Source organism: Fundulus heteroclitus, unplaced genomic scaffold (assembly GCF_011125445.2).
Source record: "Fundulus heteroclitus isolate FHET01 unplaced genomic scaffold, MU-UCD_Fhet_4.1 scaffold_57, whole genome shotgun sequence".
Taxonomy (NCBI): domain Eukaryota; kingdom Metazoa; phylum Chordata; class Actinopteri; order Cyprinodontiformes; family Fundulidae; genus Fundulus; species Fundulus heteroclitus.
Genome location: NW_023397000.1, coordinates 1,552,016 through 1,572,804, shown reverse-complemented (window position 1 = coordinate 1,572,804; position 20,789 = coordinate 1,552,016). Strand labels below are relative to the sequence as shown.

The 20,789-nt window shown below is 40.0% G+C and overlaps 1 protein-coding gene across 1 annotated transcript in view; it reads left to right on the top strand.

Annotated features, from left to right (window-relative positions):
* Positions 1–20,789, top strand: part of arnt2 (aryl-hydrocarbon receptor nuclear translocator 2) — a gene marked incomplete at its 5' end in the record, with an annotated part of 48,046 nt that overhangs the window by 11,660 nt on the left and 15,597 nt on the right. Inside the window, 6 exon segments of the mRNA NM_001309983.1 lie at positions 4,113–4,178; positions 9,513–9,598; positions 12,008–12,084; positions 13,614–13,748; positions 15,725–15,799; positions 20,002–20,153. Of these exon segments, the coding sequence (NP_001296912.1) occupies positions 4,113–4,178; positions 9,513–9,598; positions 12,008–12,084; positions 13,614–13,748; positions 15,725–15,799; positions 20,002–20,153 (591 nt within the window).

Genomic DNA, 20,789 nt, shown 5'->3' with positions numbered 1-20,789 from the left:
ATAATTCAGGTGACCAAGTACTCCACTCACGCCAAGCAGTAATTTATAATGACCCAGGACTGTGATTTGCAACTGACTTAGAATGCGCTTAGGAGGAAAGGCCTCCATGTCCTTTAACAATAGTCAGAATTGGGTGTTAGATTTAGGGTTAGGTATATGCTGGTAAAGGTTAGGGTGAGGGTCAGAGTCATGGTAAGGCCATAGAAAGGCTGGAAAATGAATAGAAGTTAATGGAATTCAAGGCACAGTCCAGCAAAGTTGTCTGGAGTGTTGAATCTAAAGTTGAACATTATGGCCACAACTATCAACGTTCAATTTTGAGAAAAATTTATGAAAATGTCACCACTGTGAAAGACGGAGATGATGGTTGGATCAATGATCACCCTAGTTTCCTGAACAGAATACTATTGAATACTATTGAGCCACTTAGGTAGATTTCAGACACAATTTATATTATTTTAATTTATTTGCCATTTGGTATTAAAGCAGCACTGTGAAGCTTTTACCCACTAGGGGCACTAGATCTGTGACTTCCATGTTCAGCGACCCTGAAGAAGGCCACTCGCAACACTATAGTGTCGCCAAATTAGTCCCTCCTTGTTTTGGAATCTGATAGCAGACCACTTTTGAGCAGCAGTTTCAGAAGTCATGAAGTTACATGTAAAGACAAAGCCATATTCTCTAGATTAAATCATACGTTACAGAACAAAAAATATGTCTGATCAGATAAGTGTCATATATGTTTTGTTTTGTCACGGCATGTCACCAGCATGGCGGCCATGGGGCCAATAACATTTAGGGAGGATCACACTGTTTAGTGAAAACTGAGAGGAGGGCAGTGTTGGGCACGTTACTTTGAAAAAGTAATTAGTTATAGTTACTAGTTACTTCTCCCAAAAAGTAACTGATATACTAACTGAGTTACTCCACTATAAAAGTAACTAGTTACCAGTAAAAGTAACTATTGCGTTACTTTTTCATTTCCCCCCCCACCTTCTCAGAGCTTGTTTCATAAGCTAGATGTGCACGACAGTGCACGACAACAAAGACAAGTACCTGCACAGAGGTTTGCTGATGAATGCACTCTATTAGTTTTATTATTTGTTCAAACAGGACTGGGAAAAAATATTTTCATCCTTAATTATGCGGTGAATTTTGTTATACATATAATCTTGTATTAAACATTTGTTTTACTAGAAAGCAAAATTATCGATTGAGATTTTAGCGCCCTCTGGTGTACACATCATAAACTAGAGAAGACCTCGTCATTATAGCAGCCGCATTGTTTATTTTTTACAAAAACCGAACAGGGAATAGAACAAAGAACACACATAAAGCCAAGGCATACCTGATTAAAATACGTTTATTAAGCACAAAATACATACATATGCAAATCAAATAAATTATTAAAAAAACCTGGAGAATATTCTAAATCAAATACGTTTATATATGCCTATATGTCTATATGTGTTTATAGCTGGGTTTTTTATGTACTTTAAGAAATGGTTTATATATTTCTATTTCCCTAACCATGACTAGGAAACATTTTTGCTATAAAAATAAATAAATAAACAATGTATTTTTTATGTATTTCTGTTGTTTAATTTTTAGAATATGCAATATTGACGCAAATACAAAGATATACAAAAAGAAACCTCCGCCTCAAAAAAATACAAAAGAATTAAAAAGTAAGAAAAACGAAATATTGCCTACCAGAAGTTATTCTGTTCGCGCACATGCAAATGAGCTGATGGAACGGATCGTGCTACCGGTACGAATCGGGTAGTGACAAGCACTAAACACCCGCCACTGTGAATGCGGAAACACCCACCTACCCAATTTCTCAGATTGACTGAAGACGTAATCTTACTATACATCAGCCAATAATTGCTGAGAGGTTATCTCATCCTCCCTTTTCTCATGACAATGTGCGCACGAGTCCTACCATGAAGTGAAAAAAAAGGGGTTCATTTTGCGACTTGAGTAACGAGCAGTAATCGGGTGCCGGCAATGATAACGGCGTTATAGTGACAGTCAAAGTAATTAGTTAGTTTACTCGTTACTGAAAAACGTAAAGGCGTTAGTAACGCCGTTTATTTCAACGCCATTTATTTCAATGCCGTTATTTCCATCACTGGAGGAGGGCAGATGCAAACAGTGGCAAAGAAAGTGTGACATTGTGTTATCCTGTAGTATAACTACAGGACTGCGCAACACTACTGAGTGACACCCAAAAGACATGTAGCATCTCGCTGCAGTTTAAATATATTGGGAACAACAAAGCAGACTGCCCAGTGAACGCTGGAGATAGGCACCAGCAACCCCCGCGACCCCATGAGGGATAAAGCGGTTTGGAAAATGGATGGATGGAAAGCAGACTGCCTGCACTTCAAAAAGAAAATAACTTTAAGAACAGATTCCACCACTAAACTGCATAGACATTTAAGAACTGTCCATTCTACAATGCAGCTAGAAGAGAATTTGGTCTGGTTCTGTTCTGGGTATTTTTCCCAATGCAAAAAAAACAGGCACTTATAAGGCTTCTTATGAAAAAACTCTATGCAAAAGGGTCATTTTTGCAGAGTTAGGGTAAAATATAGGGCTACAAAACAGTCTAATTAAACAGTCGTTCGGAAATTGAATGAGCCTGCTCTTTTTGTGAGCTGACCCAAAAGAGTCTACTCTCCCTGGAAATACTGAACTTCCCATCACTGCCTGCAGAACAATAGAAAATTGAAAACAAGATTGAAACTATAATATGCTTGATTTTAAATTAGCTGTTTGCCTTTTTGATAGGTAATGTGTAATTATTTTGTATTTCTTGTCTATTTTTGCACTATAAAAATAAGAATAGTGTGTACAATAAACTACTAGAGTTCTATTTGCTATTTGCATTAGGCTTTTTAAAGGTATACTATGCAACCGGGGTTGATTTTCCAACGAGGCTCCCCCCAGAGGGCGAAAGTAAAAGTGCACTGTCGTAAAGATGCTCAGCTGTTCTGGTTTCTCCGTCAAGCCAGGCGCGGTTGTTTTGAGCTTAGCAGACAGGCGAACGCAACGAAAAGTGGAAAAAACGGCAGTACAAACAATGACTAACAGTGAAGGTATGAACATCAAGCTTCCCGCAGCGACCGCGGCCGCCGCCGCCTCGCCAGTTTTATTATTATTATTATTATTTTTTATTTTTTTATTTTTTTATGTTGGCGAGACGCTACCGCCACCGCCTCGCCAAGCCGCAGCCGCCGCCGCCGCCTCGCCGCCGCGGTAGCGTCTCGCCAAAATAAAAAAAAACAAAAAATAATAATAATAATAATAATAATAATAAAACTCGATATGCTTCCATGTTTATTTGACGTTAACACGCGGTTCTTTGTTGTTGCTTTCGCGCGTGCATATAGTTAATAGCAGGGCAAAAACACATAGAGTTCTCGCTGTAAAGCGAGACTTCTGTGTGTGCGGGCCGAGAGCTCTTGCAATTGCAAGTGCGGTATTTCCCCCACAGACCCCCAGGGCGGCCGAGAAAACCTTTGTTCGACCTGAAATGACTCATTTAATCATCCAAAACGGTATGGAACACATTAATTAACTGAAAAATGTTGCATAGTATGCCTTTAAATAAACAAAAAACCCTCTAAAAATCCAAAACGCAAAATGCAAGTGACACTTTCTGGGTTTTGTTTGTGATCATTTTCACCACCGAAGAAGCTAGGACTGTATTAGTTTCCAGTCAAGCAGAAACAACAGAGCTTTTAACATGTTGATGTTAGAAATGTGCAGTTTAGCTGCAGATCCGTCCTTTGCCACAAATGTTCAAGTCTACACTAAGGGCATGCTATTTTATTGCATTTCAAGCAATACAATGTAGGTTTTCTTAAAAAGGGAACTGAATTGTTTACGTGCATTTTCTTTTTCACACATTTGTAGTACTCATAAATTAAGCTTATGTAGTAAAATAAAATCTATGCAGCAAGACCCAATTTTATTTATCTTATTACTCAATGAATCATCAGAATAATCGATAGAATACTCAACTACACTCAACGTGAGCTGCTGCGTTAATTTGTGCTGTACTGTGATACAAGAGTCTAATGTATTGTTTTTTCATTGTTTAGATGTGGCAGCGCACCACTGGATCACATCTCCCTAAATCGTCTGTCTAACATGAGGAAGAGATACAGGTAGAACTTGTGTCCAAAAAACAGTTGTGATCTAGAATTTATGGGATGTACTTTTAACTTTATCATTTGTGGAATATGAATAATATGATGTGATAGCCAAATGGGAAAGATAAACAGCTTTCAAAGTAAAGTTTGATTAAATGCTTGCTTTTTAGACACTTGCTTTGACTTTTTAATATTTAAAGTCACAAATAAAATGCATTTCTGTCAATGCAGGGGCTGCAAGAGATATTTAAAAACCAGTGTATAAGTATCTTACCCGAGTGAAGTTGCCCCTCCACCTTCTTCAAATCAAACAAAATTGGTGTAAAACATTTTTGTGTCGGTTTGTGCAAAAATCTTTTTCATTTGTGCCCCTATCTTTTTAAAGATCTCAATGAAAGTTTCAAATCGGCTACTTTTGTGCTGATTTGTACAGCAGAAATCTATATTTTTATTTTAAAGTTATTAATAAAGGTCAAAAAGAAGTTAAGTTTTTTTAGTCCCAGGGTCTCCAGTTGGTCTTCAACTATAGAGCTTTGCACTCTGAATCAGTATATAAAACCCATTACAATTAATCTTGGGGTAAAAATGATACTATGATTTTAATCTTATCTTATCTTTAAATCCAGTTTTTATCAACTGAGACAACCGGCAAAGGTGAAACATATTCTCTTAAAACAGGACTTTTATCACAACGTAAACATAGACATAGAACATAGACAACGGAGGGATGCCTCAAGCTCCTGATTCATGCATGCAGTTTGACCATAAGTTTGTGGGTGAAAACCAGAACTGAGTACCGCCTTAGCTTTAATGATGTGCAAAATTCCTTCCAGACCCGAGAGATGAACTGAGGACCTCTGTCTGATAAAATTTCACGAGGAATGCCATAAATACGAAAAACATGTTTGGTTAGTAGCTGAGCAGTTTCAAAGGATGAAGGGAGTCTGTGAAGAGGGATGAGGTGGCAGGCCTTAGAAAATCAGTCAATTATGGTGAGTATAGTAGTAAAACCTTTTGAGGGAGGCAAACCAGTGACAAAATCGAGAGCAATGTGCCATCATGGACACTTGGGAATGGGGAAAGGTTGAAAAGTAGGCCACTGGGGGTTTGGTGACAGGACTTACGGACACAAGTGGGACAAGCTAGGACATCTTAACATCCCTGTATAAAGATGACCACCAGAAGTGTCACCTGATGAGCACAATGGTTCGGTTAATTCCAAAATGGCAGGAGAATTTTGCCGTGTGAGCCCAATGAATGAGGTGGGACCTAACACAAGAGGGAACAAATTACAGATTAGGGGGTCCATTGCCAGGATCACATTGTTGGGCCTCCAGTACCTGATCTTTTATGTTCCAAGACAAGGCCTCAACAATGACAGAGGAAGGAGTAATGGTGGGAACTGTGCGTTCCTGATCACTGGAGAACTGTCTGGACAAGGCATCTGGTTTAGAGTTTTTAGACCCCGGTTGATAAGAAATGACAAAATTAAAATTGGAAAAGAACAGTGACCAACAAGATTGCCTAGGGTTCAGGCATTTAGCCTCTTGAGGATAGGATACATTTTTGTGATCAGTCCACACAATGATGGGGTGTTCAGCTCCTTCTAACCAGTGACGGCATTCTTCAAAAGCCATCCTAACGGAAAGGAGTTCTCGATCTCCAACGTCATAGTTATGTTCAGGCTGGGACAAGCAATTGGAAACGAAAGTACAAGGGTGAAGTTTGTCGTCATTTGATGAGATCTGAGAGAGGACTGCACCTACTCCTGAATCTGAGGCATCGACTTCCAGGACAAATTGCTTGGTGGGATCTGGTTGCATCAAAATTAGAGCTTTGGCGAACCTTTCCTTCAGCTCGGAAAATGCCTTTTCAGCTTCAAGTGACCAAATGAAAGGTTTCTTGGAGGAGGTGAGACTGGTGAGGGGGAGGGTAGTCTGACTGTAGTTTCTGATGAATCTTCGGTAGAAGTTCGCAAATCCTAAAAACAATTGAAGCTGCATCCGAGTAGACGTAGTGGGCCAGTTGAGGATGACTTGAACCTTCTCGGGCTCTGTCTTCTGTCTACACCTTCCCACTCTCGAGGATGTGTCCCAAGAAGGTGATGGAAAGGGCATGAGATTTGCATGCAGGATCCAGAGATGACGGGACTCTCCAGCCGAGATCTTCTCTAACACAGGAACTCTGACTCACACAAGGAACCAAACACACCAGAATCCTAACAGGATGTGCATTAGACATGAGAGGCGAGAGTCAGACAGGCAGGATCTGCGCTTGTTTTTTATGATGTTCAAATGTGAGAATCCTCTTTCTTTCTTTTTTTCTTTCTTTTCCTTTTTCCTTTTTTTTCCTTTTTTCCCCTTTTTTTTCTTTTTTCTACCCTTTTTTCCCTTTTTTTGCATGTGAAAGAGGATCCTCTTTCACATGCAGGGTTCAGGCAGTGTTCACTCAAGGGCAGTGTTAGGGACAAGATAAGGACCTTCTGAACGTTGGAGTAACTGTGAGGATTGCTTGTCTTCACTACATTCACCAGGTCATGCACATAAGAGGCTGCCAAACATTTTCCAGCTTGCTTTAAAAGCATCTGTTCTCTGAGAGTGGAGTCTCCGCCAATTGGCATGTTGGCCTCATATTTCTTAAGAATGTTACTCAGGGTTTTGTTGCCAAAACTGTGGTGATCTGTCATTTCAAGATGCCAAGTTGTGGGATCAAAAGTCAAAAACTGATCACATGATATCAGGGATTCATATCTGCATTCAAACTCGTGAATTAGAGCTCTCAGTACATCGGTTTTGTCAGTACCAGCATGTGGCCCAGTCGCTTTCCTGTACTTGCCCTCACTTTCGATCTGTAAAGTCAGCTGTCCAACAAGTTCATCTTTGCATTCACCAATAATTAGGTTCTCTTGGTGAAACCCGAGGGAGGTGAGCTGTAAAATGTTTCCAATATCAAGAACGTTGGCTAGGAAACAACAAACACGCTCTGTGCAGATGTGTTTCAAGTTTGGGTCATCACTTATTGCCACTTGAATCTGAATGGCTGATAACATTCTCCATATTTTAAGTCTCCTGTCAACATGCAGACCATCCGATATTGTGAAACTTTCCTAATTTGACAAAAACTATGCCTTTCTCTTCACATAACATCTTTAGTTGTGCAATACGCTTCACACTAAGTGCAGTAAATGAAATGCAATAATGGGGAGTGTAATACAGAACTAGGACTCCCCCTAAAATTAGCTGTTGGGAAAATACTTAGTTTTATACTGTTTTCACATGTTATATTTGTGTGATACAAAACCCCAAAAACATCAAACAGGTCGGACTTTACAGAGGAACCTGGCCCATATGATCCTGACTCGTTTAGTTATCCTGAGGAAGATTCATGAGCAGGAATTTATCTAAACTAAAAGTCCTCTGTCTTGCATACTTCTATATATTATTTTAGATTCACAGACTTTAATACTGCTGTTAAGAGTAAATAATTTTTAAATTAGGACATATGGAAAAGGCTAATCATGGGATCAGTTCTCGTGCCTTAGGGTTAGGGTCATTCTTGCATCATTTTTAATGTTATCCATTTGCTTAAAGAAGTTTAGTCTTGCTCTAGTAGAGACTACCTACATGTAAAATGATGCTTTGCTACGATATTTTTCCTCTACAACAGTTAAAAAAAACCCTCTATAGGTTCCTTCTTTCTCTACCACTAATTAGGGTCAGCCGCTACTTAGGGTCGTTGCTGCCCACAGCTCTTAGGGCATAAATTAGGAGAGACAGAAGAAGGGACAGAATGGAGCTGTTTTTATTTGCTCAAAGAGGTTTAGTGTCATTTAAGTAGTTAATTCAGTAACTGTACATGAAATGGTGCTTTGCTGCATTTTTTTGTCTACAACAGTAAAAAAAAAAACTTCAAAGGTTCTTTCTGTTTCTCTCCCTGTCAGCCACCACTGAAGAGCATCCACAGCACCTATGAGCACGTTGTGTAGGAGAGGTGAACAGGAGGGACAGGTCATCCGCTATTACCATATAACATAGAATGTACTCCTGGATCAATGCATGCTTTTTGTGTCTCTGCTCTGTCTTCTTTAAACCCCAGTCAGTTGAAGCAGGTTGCTTCATGCATGCTCAGTATGAGGGATTGCTGCAAAGCCATCGACAACACAAACGACTGTCCCTGTGGCTCTACACTCTTTCAGGAGGAGTGAATGCTGTTTGTCATGACTCAATGCAATCTGTTTCCTTATATAGGAAACTTTTTGACCAATCTGTCTGTCCGATATGATTGAATTTGACTTTGTAAAGTGCCTTGAGATGACATGCGTTGTGAATTGGTGCTATATAAATAAAATTGAATTGAATTGAAAAAACTGAAAAAGTGCAAAGGAGTGGAGTGCATCTCCTGATCTCTTTGCTCTGACCGCAGGTGGGTATGAAGGTTCATAGTGGGGTTTGCAGCCAGGACTAGCTGCAGTAGCAGCTGGCTGTGAGACTGACTACAGAAGTGTAAAGGGAATCACGGCTCCTTCAAATAACTGGAGAATAAATGGTCCTTTCACGTGAAGTCGCTAATAAAACAGAAAAGACAAAAATGAATGAATCAAAGGAGCAGAGGTCTGAACAGTTGCTGGCAACAGCGCTGCTTTGATAGAAACAGTGTCAGCCCCATCAAAAAATGAAAAAGGGGGGTCTGTCTTTTCCCTATCACAACAGCAATCTGGGAGAGTTTCAGCCAGGCAGATACCCAAGGGAGGCGCATGAAAAGCATGGACCGATTTTTATTAAGAGCGACCCAAAGCTCGGGTCTCCAGTACCTGATCGTATTGCGATTGCTGAGCGAGCCGGGCCTGGCCAGCAGGCCACCGGGAAAACTCCCAGTGGTCCCGATGGAGAGGCCGTCCCTGGACCTGAGAAGCTTTTTTCATCGGAACCAGTTACATCAAAAGCAATTGTGGGGTGCTTCTCTGTCTTCTACATAAACTTGGAGTTTGACTCCAGTAGTGACAAAAGAACTTGTCTTAATCTCTCCAATGTTTCTACTGTGAGGAGAACTGTATTTTACACTCAACTATTTAACTGACTTCTGGAAACTTTCATTAAAATCTTTAAAATGACAGTAGGCCCAGATAAAACATTGTGCTGCACAAACCAGCATAAATGTATCCCAAACATTTGACATTGATTTTGTTGGATTTGAAGAAAGTGTGTGTGTGTGTGTGTGTGTGTGTGTGTGTGTGAGAGAGAGAGAGAGAGAGAGAGAGAGAGAGAGAGAGCTCAAAACTATTTTATCTTAACCTTTAGCCGTATGTGTTTGTGTGTACTATGTGTGTGTACTTTCATGTTCGATGATCAGGAATGGCTTGGGACCGTCTAAAGAAGGAGAGGCCCAGTACTCTGTGGTGCATTGTACTGGCTACATCAAAGCCTGGCCCCCTGCAGGTAAACAGATGTTCTGCAGCAGCTGGCTGTACCTACACGTTTCCGACAGCCTGTGAAGTCTCACATGCCATGTTTTGGCCTCTGTTCAGATACAGGGGTTGGACAATGAAACTGAAACACCTGGTTTTAGACCACAATAATATATTAGTATAGTGTAGGGCCTCCTTTTGCGGCCAATACAGCGTAAATTCGTCTTAGGAAGGACATATACAAGTCCTGCACAGTGGTCAGAGGGATTTTAAGCCATTCTTCTTGCAGGATAGTGGCCAGGTCACGACGTGGTGCTGGTGGAGGAAAATGTTTCCAGACTTGCTCCTCCAAAACACCCCAAAGTGGCTCAATAATATTTAGATCTGGTGACTGTGCAGGCCATGGGAGATGTTCAACTTTACTTTCATGTTCATCAAACCAATCTGTCACCAGTCTTGCTGTGTGTATTGGTGCATTGTCATCCTGATACACGGCACCTCCTTCAGGATACAATGTTTGAACCATTGGATGCACATGGTCCTCCAGAATGGTTCGGTAGTCCTTGGCATTGACGCGCCCATCTAGCACAAGTATGGGGCCAAGGGAATGCCATGATATGGCAGCCCAAACCATCACTGATCCACCCCCATGCTTCATTCTGGGCATACAACAGTCTGGGTGCTACGCTTCTTTGGGGCTTCTCCACACCATAACTCTCCCAGATGTGGGGAAACAGTAAAGGTGGACTCAGAGAACAATACATGTTTCAAATTGTTCACAGCCCAAGATTTGCACTCCTTGCACCATTCAAACCGACGTTTGGCATTGGCATGAGTGACCAAAGGTTTGGCTATAGCAGCCCGGCCGTGGATATTGACCCTGTGGCGCACCCGACGGACAGTTTTGGTGGAAACAGGAGAGTTGAGGTGCACATTTAATTCAGCCGTGATTTGGGGAGCCGTGGTTTTATGTTTTTAGGATACAATCCAGGTTAGCACCCGGACATCCCTTTCAGACAGCTTCCTCCTGCATCCACAGTTAATCCTGTTGGATGTGGTTCGTCCTTCTTGGTGGTATGCTGACAGTACCCTGGATACCGTGGCTCTTGATACATCACAAAGACTTGCTGTCTTGGTCACAGATGCGCCAGTAAGATGTGCACCAACAATTTGTCCTCTTTTAAACTCTGGTATGTCACCCATAATGTTGTGTGCATTGCAATATTTTGAGCAAAACTGTGCTCTTACCCTGCTAATTGGACCTTCACACTCTGCTCTTATTGGTTCAAGGTGCAATTAATGAAGATTGGCCACCAGGCTGGTCCAATTTAGCCATTAAACTTCCCACACTAAAATGAGAGGTGTTTCAGTTTCATTGTCCAACCCCTGTACATGCTACACACGTGCACAGGTTGCTTGGTTTTCTGAGTACCAAGAACTGGAGTCCATTGTCTAATCAATTTTAGAGCAAACATTTCTTATTTTGTTCCATCTGTAGTTTCCAAGCCAAAATAGTTTTCCAATTCAAAGTTCTGGGGAACTATCCAGGAAGGCCAAGTACCTCAATGTCCCTGTCCACTATGAGGGGTTTTCATAGAGGGTGTATTAGCAATGGACGGAGGTGCAACATTTACACAAGCACACATTTGTACACTCTTGATCAAAATCTGATAACAGAGAAGAATTGTTATTATTCTTAGCCTGTGGTGGTGGTGCTTTTGTACCGTTTAGAGATAGTGGCACCGAGGAAGAGAAAGGGGGCAGACCTGGAGGTAGAAGAGGTGAAAATGTTGAGATTCTTTTTGGGAGTGACGAGGGTGGATAAGATGAATGAGTACATCAGAGGGACAGCTCATGTTAGATGTTTTGGAGCTAAAGCCAGAGAAGCCAGACTTGGATGGTTTTGAAGAGCACAGAGGAGAGGTTGTGGGTACATTGGTTAGAAGGATGCTGAGGCTGGAACTGCCAGGCAGGAGGTCTAGATGGAAACCAAAGAGGACATTTATGGATGGAGTGAAAGAAGACATGAAGGTAGTTGGTGCGACCCTATACCAATCTAACCCTATATTCAGACGATGCTGAATATAGGGTTAGATTGAGACTGATGACTGATGACTCATGTGGCAACCCCCGGAAGGAAAAAGGTGAATGAAGAAGAAGGTGGTGGGGTAGAACTATGTTGTAAATTGGTTCACAGGAGACCCACAAGATTAATAAAAGTACTACACAGAATTAATGCAATGGTGTATTCTGTATCAAATTTTGAGACTTCCAGCTCTACTTTTCCATTCATATATTGCAGTTTCCATTCATGTACTCCCCCAACACATGTGTTGCAGCAGAGCTAAGAAAACTCGTCAAATGTTGCATCTGTTAGTAAATGAGTGTATTGGCCCTCAGGCTCTGTTTGTTTCTCTCTTCCTTTCCCTCTATAACACAGGCATGACCATACCAGAGGAGGATACGGAGGCGGGTCAGACTGGAAAGTATTGCCTGGTGGCGATTGGGAGACTGCAGGTGTGTTAGCTGAACCACAATAATACCAGAGATTTGATTCCTAGCTAACGATTACACAGTCGCTTTCCTATATATCTGGCCTGAAACTGTAACCCCTGTAGCACAATTGCATGTCTGCCTTTGATTTCAATGTGTTGCAAAGCATGACGCCACAGAAAAAAAGAATTCTCCCAACATCACCTTCCTACACATTTAACATTGCAGAAGACACGTTCTGATTAGGGCTGTATGATTTAGCCAAAAGTCAAAATTGTGATATATTTCAACCATAATTGCAATTGCAATTTAATTTGGACTTTTCTCTACATTAACCACAAGCTAAAAAAATGGCCTGTAGATAAAGATGCTTGTAAACAAGGACCATTTAAAAGAAGAAATATAAATGTTTTTTATTAATCAGAATATTCATATTCAAGAGAATAGCTTGTTGAGTTGGACATCAATCCTTGTTGAACATAAAAGTGCAGACACCAAACAAGTCTATGTATTAAATAGTTTGACTGGTATGGTGAGATTCCTGAAAGTTTCTGGTAAAAACGTATGGATTATATAAACTCTAAAACAAATAATAAAATTACATTATCTCACTGCTGCTACTCACTTCCCTTCCACGTCGAGGCAAACCCACTTTAAACACATTACCTAAAGGAAGTGTCATCCATTAAAAAACACTGACCACCGCTGCAGTGTATGGGCACTATTTTATATAACATTAGGTGCTGTACGTGTAGTAATACATGGTACACTGGACATGAGGATACTTGATTCTCCATGGGAATGAACACTGGCACAGTGGGGGCAGCTTGCCAGGTGGAGATCAGAGGTGGGTTTTTATACACAGAAACATTCACACACCGCTGTTCACTACTGCTAATAGTAAGACAGAGACAGACTTTTGAAGGCCAGGTAGACCTAAATTAGACAGTTAAAGCATACCCTTATTTTTGGCACCCAGTGTTACAACATTACCAGCCATTCTCTGCTAGGGAGTGAGTGACAATGTAAGCGCTTCACGTGATCTCAAGGCATGGCCTAGAGTGTCAGCATTTTGCCTGCTTTGGGGCTTGCTTTATTTATAAATAAACCTGTTAAATGTAAACAACATGTCTGGCATGAATACCGGGTTTATTGGTTTGTCAGCACGTAACAAATTCACCCCACTGAATGGAAGCACAGAAGAGAGACATCTATTTCAAATACATGACTTAAAAATGTTCCACAATATTGCCATTATTTCCTCATAAGAAAGTTATGGATTAGCGGGACAACTGCTTTAACAAGTGATTATTGACCCTTATTATTTTAGTAAGACTGGAGAAAACCACAAGCTTTAAGTTGTAAATAATATCAACACAAAAATGGTGTAAAATTAACGTGTAAGATGTATGGAAGCCAACAACAGGCATACAAAATGTATGTGGTTTTCTCAAGATTACAACCCTTGGAAGATCTATGGTGGCTTTGGTAAGTCCTAAAATTACCGCATGATCTGACCTGACTGTGCATATGTCTGTATATGCCTCCTTCAGGTAACCAGCTCTCCAGTCTCCATGGATATGAACGGTTTGTCAGTTCCAACAGAGTTCCTCTCACGCCACAACTCAGATGGTATCATCACGTTTGTGGACCCTCGCTGCATTAACGTCATAGGATATCAGCCTCAGGTAATTCTCATAGGGATTTCAGATCATTCCTCCTATAGAAGATGCCAGGTTGTACCTTCATATTTTTAGAAACTATGTTAGAGAACACTGACGATTGACAATGGAATTAAACAAATTATATATATATATATATATATATATATATATATATATATATATATATATATATATTTATACACACGTTATTAACGCGTTAGCTTTGTTAGACCATAATCGCATACCTTTAATACGGTGGGAGAAACCCTGCGCTGATGAACATTTTTTACAATTATGTTGGAGATGCACTTTTAGAATATCCAACTTTCTTCAGAATGACTGGGCAGCTACAAACAAATTACTTGCAGAGTTGTTCTTACCTTGCAGTTTTACATTTAGGTTATTCAGGTGAGTTGCCATGTTTACAAGAAAGGCAAGGACGAGTTCTCTAATTTTTCAAAAACTGAGAAAACTGTCAGCCTTCTTGTTGTTCTGAACCAGAAAACAGTTTTATTTGCTCTTTAATAGCCCAAAGGTAAGCTAAAACCCTTTCTTTGGAACAGGTCCTCTACATCCACTTCACCTAAAAATTCCCAATGTTTCACTTCCAACTCAGAAATTCATGTCGCTCATTACATGGACTCTGGACAAGTGTCTCAGAAGTGACTAGCTTTGAGTTAAGCTAAAATGATGTAATCTGAAATGTCTTGACACAAATTTTATAGTGCTGTTTTATTAAATTTACTACTTTTGGGATTTTGAGATCTGATCTGTCAAAATGTTTGAAATGTATTTTAAATTGGTTATTGATGATGGTGCTGTTGTCTTTTTGTTATTTAGAGTTAAGTTGATGTGGCACTTTTCCCATTGTTACAAATCAGTTTACTTAGGTTTGAGCGTGAACACCATCCCTTGTTCAAAGCCAAAGTAAATTTCTTAAAAAGCAACGAACTGTGATGGAGGGGGTTGCTTGGATGGCTCCGTGTCCAGCTCCTTGTCTCGGTCCTGGTTATGGCAGCTCAGCTGACATGAACCATGGCAGCTCAGTTGACATGAAATAGTCCCAGTAAAATCTAATAAAGCTTCTTGGATATATATATCAAGCGGAGCGCTATGGCAAAATCAATAAGGCTGCACTTGTGAAAGTAAAATCTGTTGGGCTCTTGTTGGCATTAAGACAATTCTTAATGCTACATTGCGAGACAGGATAAAAAAAGGCTCATTGTTGCCGTTGTTTTTTCCAGAATCAAGAGGTGTCTTGGATGGCTACAGTTAACCAGTTAAGCAACTTTTTATAAGCAATGAAAGCGAAAAACTAAGGCTATGTTCTCACTGCAGGGAAATGCAAGCCAAATCTGATCTTTTTGTCCATATGCGACCATATCTGTCTATTTCATGACAGTGTGGACGGCCCAATTTCCTTCTTTTCACCCACCCAAAGAAATCTGATTTGTGCCACTTCCATATGTTACTAATTTGGATAGGTATCAGATTTGGTGATGGTCACATAACAAAACATATGTGACCATCCCGTTAAAGGGGAGTTTTTCTTTCCACTGTCACTTCATGCTAGCTCAGTATGAGGGATTGCTGCAAAGCCATGGACAATACAGATGACTGTCCTTGTGGCTCAACGCTCTTTCAGGAGGAGTGAATGCTGCTTGTCAAGACTTAATGCAATCAACTGGGTTCACTTAGATAGGAATCTTTTTTTACCAATCTGTATAATCTAACCCAATCTTTTTAATGTGATTGAATTTGACTTTGGAAAGTGCCTTAACATGATATGTTTCATGAAATAAAATGTAATTGAATTGAATATTAGTATGAACGGCCACCTCAAGAAAATCTGATTTCAGCAAAAAATCGGAATTGAGTATCAAGACCTGAAATGTGAACGTAGCCTAAGAAGAGCAAATGAAAAGGATACAAATCAAATGGAAACTCTCCAATCACTTTTTGTGAACCTTTGTTAACCTCTCCTTGACTTGTCTCTGTAGGACCTGTTGGGAAAGGATATTCTAGAGTTCTGCCATCCTGAGGACCAGAATCACCTCAGAGAAAGCTTCCAACAGGTAGGTTTATACTGTAGCAAACATTTTGACCTGAAAGTTTTTTTTTCTCCCTCTTGGATCCATTACACTTGTAACCCTATAAGGAGAAGGCAATAGATTAATGGATGGGTGGAATGATGTCTCTTAATTTGGGCTATAATGATGCTTCACAGTACATCACATGTCTGACTGGAATTGATGTCTGTCCTCCCCTGATATGCATCTGCCATGTATAACTGGGATGGTAGCATAAAACTTTCTATTGATACATGGATGTACATTTAATCTGGTTGAATAACTTTCAACCAGATTATCATTTTATGGCTGATGCGACTTGTACTCCGGAGCATACGGTACTTTAATGATCCCAGAGGGAAATTACTGTTTCAGTACAACTGCCATCACATACATCACAAACATTTCAGGGGGAGATGATTTACTGAGGCCATGCAGCCAAGGACACTACGGTGCCCACTGGGCGCTGCCATTGAATCTGTGGAAAGATAGTGGCCACGATAGTTTAAGGAGAGGAAAAAAAAAAAGACAGATATATCACACCCTATCCTCTCACTGTACAGTGTGAGATATCCGAGAAAAAAAAAAACATGCACGAGAAGCACAAATATAACGAAGACACCAGTGATGTGCATTCAGGGGAGGCAAGTGAGGCCAGGCCTCACTTGTCATCAAGGAAAGAAAGAAAATAATGATAACATAATATAAATTGTGCTTCACTCAGTCATTTGTATTAAAGAGTTAATTTTTCATCTAATTTGATAAATTCTGATCATATTTTCTTCAAAATCGCGGGAATTTTTGCTATTTTCCATGTAAATCCTTGGTGGCGCTTGATAGCGAAGCCGGTGAGGCTGCAGAAACCTTGGCCTCCCCTGGGATTGCGCAACCCCATGTTAACTGCACTGGCTTCCATTCTGTGAATGCATCTTCCTGTCTCTAGATCATAAATTCAATTGTTCAAACAGTTATGAACTAATTTTCCACAATTTAACGTATGTGAATTACGAATTGTGTTTTGGTCATCAAACTGTGTGCAGGTAACATGTTTTCGTGCTGCTGGGCGATCATAACCAGCAGAGAACTGGTTGTAGGTGAGGCCGGCAGTTCCTTGGCCTCTAGGCAGGGGGCGCTCAAGGGGCACCGCTCTGATCCCCAAATAGTAGAGTCAAAGCAAGTTATGGATGTATTATTAACGAGTTTTGCTAAACAAGTAAAGCACTAAAAAGACTCTAAACATCCAGCCGGAACAGGACTGATGAAGGAAGGCTTTCCTCCCTGGCAGTGAGCTCCACTGAGACTGAGAGAGTTTTAAAACTGAAGAAGATAAAGAGAACTTTTACTGGAAAGTGAACGATATTTTTGTTCAGAAAGAGCGACGCATGGACTTCATTTATAAGTAGAGGTAACACAGCAATAATTATTCATGTTTTGTTTTTGTAATGTAATGTGCGTAATGTGTGTTAAATGTTTAGAATGTTACAAATGCAGAAATCCATCATAACTCAAACTGTTAAAAATCAAATGACAAATAATTTAGTTTTATTTTTCTTCTTCAAAGAATCAATATTTTTTCCAGGTATCTTGGTGAATTTATTTGGCTCAATCAGTCTCCTTCAGCACTTTGCAATGAGTCTACTCTGTAGAGTGTATATATTTGTAAATCTGACTCTGATGACGTCAGTGCCTCGTCAGCTATAAACCCTACCGCACGTCACTGGAAGACACATATAGCAGAAGGTAAACATTGGAGACTAGTCGTGTGTAAGTTCATCAGTTTATATGAGCATTAGTTATGTGTGTCTGTTTGGGTGAACGTTTTTTATATTTCCATGAACACTCTCCAGAGGCCATTGTCCTTGATGTTATCAGCCGGCCAACAGTTCAGAAAGCATCCGCAGGCGTCAGCGGGGGAGAGTTCTGAGCTCCTTCCTCATAACAATCCAGGAGTGACTAGATAGGGGACACATATTCCAAATACTTTATTTGTTATGAGGACAAGCTGCTCTTACTTTGCCGTCAGCTATAAGTCTTTGCTGGCTCCAAATGGCAAATCCAATATTCCAATTAGTTGGGCTTTTCTGCGTTTCACATCAAGATTTTATCCCATCTCCCCTTGAGTTCAACCACCAAAGCCAGTCTGAGTTCCAGCACATCCAGCTTTTCGGCTCTGCTCCTCCACCTTCCAGAACTGTCCGTTCACCGCCTTAGTGATCGCATCATGCAGCTAGTAGTCTGATCATAGCCAAATGGCTACCAACATCTGCTGTATTTGCTGATACATCAAAAATCCACCAAGTCCAATAAGTAGAAATCCAAGTATCCTGAATCCAAACATGCAAACGTTTCAAACGTCCAGGAATGACAAAGTCGAAAGACACACCATTTTCCAAAAGAGATTGTATGTATATTGGAAAGAGGATGTTGGAGACTGAGCTGCCGGACAGGAGAAAAAGAGGAAGACCTCAGATCATGGATATGGTTGATCTCATGAAGCAGCTTATCCTCTTTTGCAACTCCTAAGGGAAGAGTGGGGAAGAAAAGGAACAAATATAGATGTGCTTAGAGTTGCGTACATACATATTTCTGTCAAGAAACAAGAGACGGATGGACCCAGTATTCAGCCAGACACGAAAAGTGCAAACAAAAAGGCTTTAATAAAGCTCAAAAATAAGCCAGACAGGTATAAGCAGGCTCAGTGGTCAAAAAACAGTCCAAGGTTGATACACAAAAATGGCAGTCCAAAACCGGCAGAAATCCAGACAGGGATAAGGCAAACTCAGAATCAAAAGCAATCCAAAAACAGATACTAGTCAAGTAATACAAACAAATATCCGGCAGGAAAAACAGGAACAGGATCAGGCTGGCTCAGAATCAAAGGCAATCGGGTCAAAATCAACAGGGCTATCAGAATACAGAATGCTGGCTAAGACTCACCAAAGGCTTGAAAAACAATGATCTGGCCGGGAACTGTACACTGAGGGAGGACTATATAGTGGAGAGAGCAGGTGAAACCAAGTGAAGCTAATTACAATACAGGCAGGTGGAAACGATCAGAGCAAGTGAGCTGACAGAAGATGAAGGTGAGCAAAACTGAGCTGATAACAAAACTTAGGCTGATAATGTGACAAGGTAAAACAGATAACCTAAACAGTACATAAGCTACTATCAAAACCAAACCGAAAGAACCCATAACCAGAAACTGAAACAACTAATCAAATAACAAACATGAACCAGAACAGAACTCAGAATATTACATATTTCTCTAAATTTATTATCCATATGTTTATTGTCTTAAATTTATATATAAATGTCAGTGGCAAAGTCACATTCTTTGCTGGTTTGCACAAACTAAGCAAACTCTGACTATGAAACTTGGCAGTTCCATATTCAGAATCAGTTTATTCAGGTTCTGAATATGGAACAGTATTCTTCATTGAAAGAAGCATATAAAGTATTAGTGTCTTTTGTCCTAAAGGTTGACAGTTTTCTAATGAAATCCACTTCTTGTGCTTCTCGAACCTCCATGAAATGAAAGGATTATGATGATTTCATACATTCTACAACATTAGTTATAACTACTGAAACATTTTCGGTTAACCGAACCGAGCTAATAAACTGTGTTCAGTTCATGTGTTAAGGTGGCATTATAGTCTGTGATAATCTATAGTTTGATGACAGGTGTTTACATTGCAAGATCTCATTACAAGTCAACAATAAACACAAAATCGTATATGATTCATTTGATTTCATGTATTTAATTTAGATTTCTAATGTTGCTTTTCTGAGATACATTACTGTTCATTACAAGAGGAAGGACTACATTTGAAATCCCTAATAGTTGGGCGAAGATGGCACAGGTGGTAGGGAGTTTGTCCAGTAACCAGACGCTATACAAGTACAGGCCATTTACCAGTTTAACAGTTATTGTGCTGTTGTCAGCACACCAGGCTGTTATCATCTGTTGTGGCAAAAGCCATTAGTGGAGGCACAGCAACATTTTTTGTTATTTGTGTGTTTACAAAAATAGCAAAAAGAAGAAACCACAGTGTGAGATGTTCTTATCACCAGAGTCTTATGGTAGAAATGATCAACAGTGAGTGAATGGCAACACAGTTGTCAATCAAACCAAATGATCAGATTTTTTTAATGCAACTTACTAAACAACACTGCACAACTCTTATTTAAGTGTCTTTGCTTTTTTGCAGGTGGTGAAACTGAAGGGTCAGGTGCTGTCTGTGATGTATCGTTTCCGATTGAAAAACCGGGAGTGGATGCTGATCAGAACCAGTAGCTTCACATTCCAGAACCCATACTCTGATGAGATAGAGTACATAATCTGCACCAATACTAACGTCAAGTAAGTTATTGGTTCATAACTTTCATTGTGGCTCTTCTAAAAGTACGAATCACCTGAGTCTAACGTCATTGAGCAAATACTTCATCTTCAAAGAAAAATCTAATTCCTTATCATGATCAGTGGCAGCTTAGGTGAACCCCTCTTTCAGCGCCTTCAGCCCATACTCCACAGCAACCCCCTTCATTAACATGGTGAAAATTACATTCAAGTAATATTCCACACTCAGTATGCAGGTTATAAACTATGCTTTAATACCACAGGCACAGAAATATAGTTTGTCTCAAACACAATCAACTATAAATTATATTTATGTGTTATAATATGTAATGAAGCTGTTAAAGTTATTTACTTTGTTCTGTCTTTAGTGTCTCTGACCAAATTGTTCAGGATAATACAGAAGGACACCTATAATGCTGCAAAGACTTTAATGCTCTTATGTTCTCACTCAGCACCAGTGTCTTTTCAAGAATAAATCAGAGGATTAAGAGAAGGCACTTTATTCAAAAATAAAAAGAATCTCTTTTGATCAGGGACATGTAGTATTCATATAGTGTTAACTTGTTCCTCCTGCATATAAACAATGGGTCACATTGTTGTTTTTTATTCTCTCATTCTTTAGGCAACTTTGCATATGAC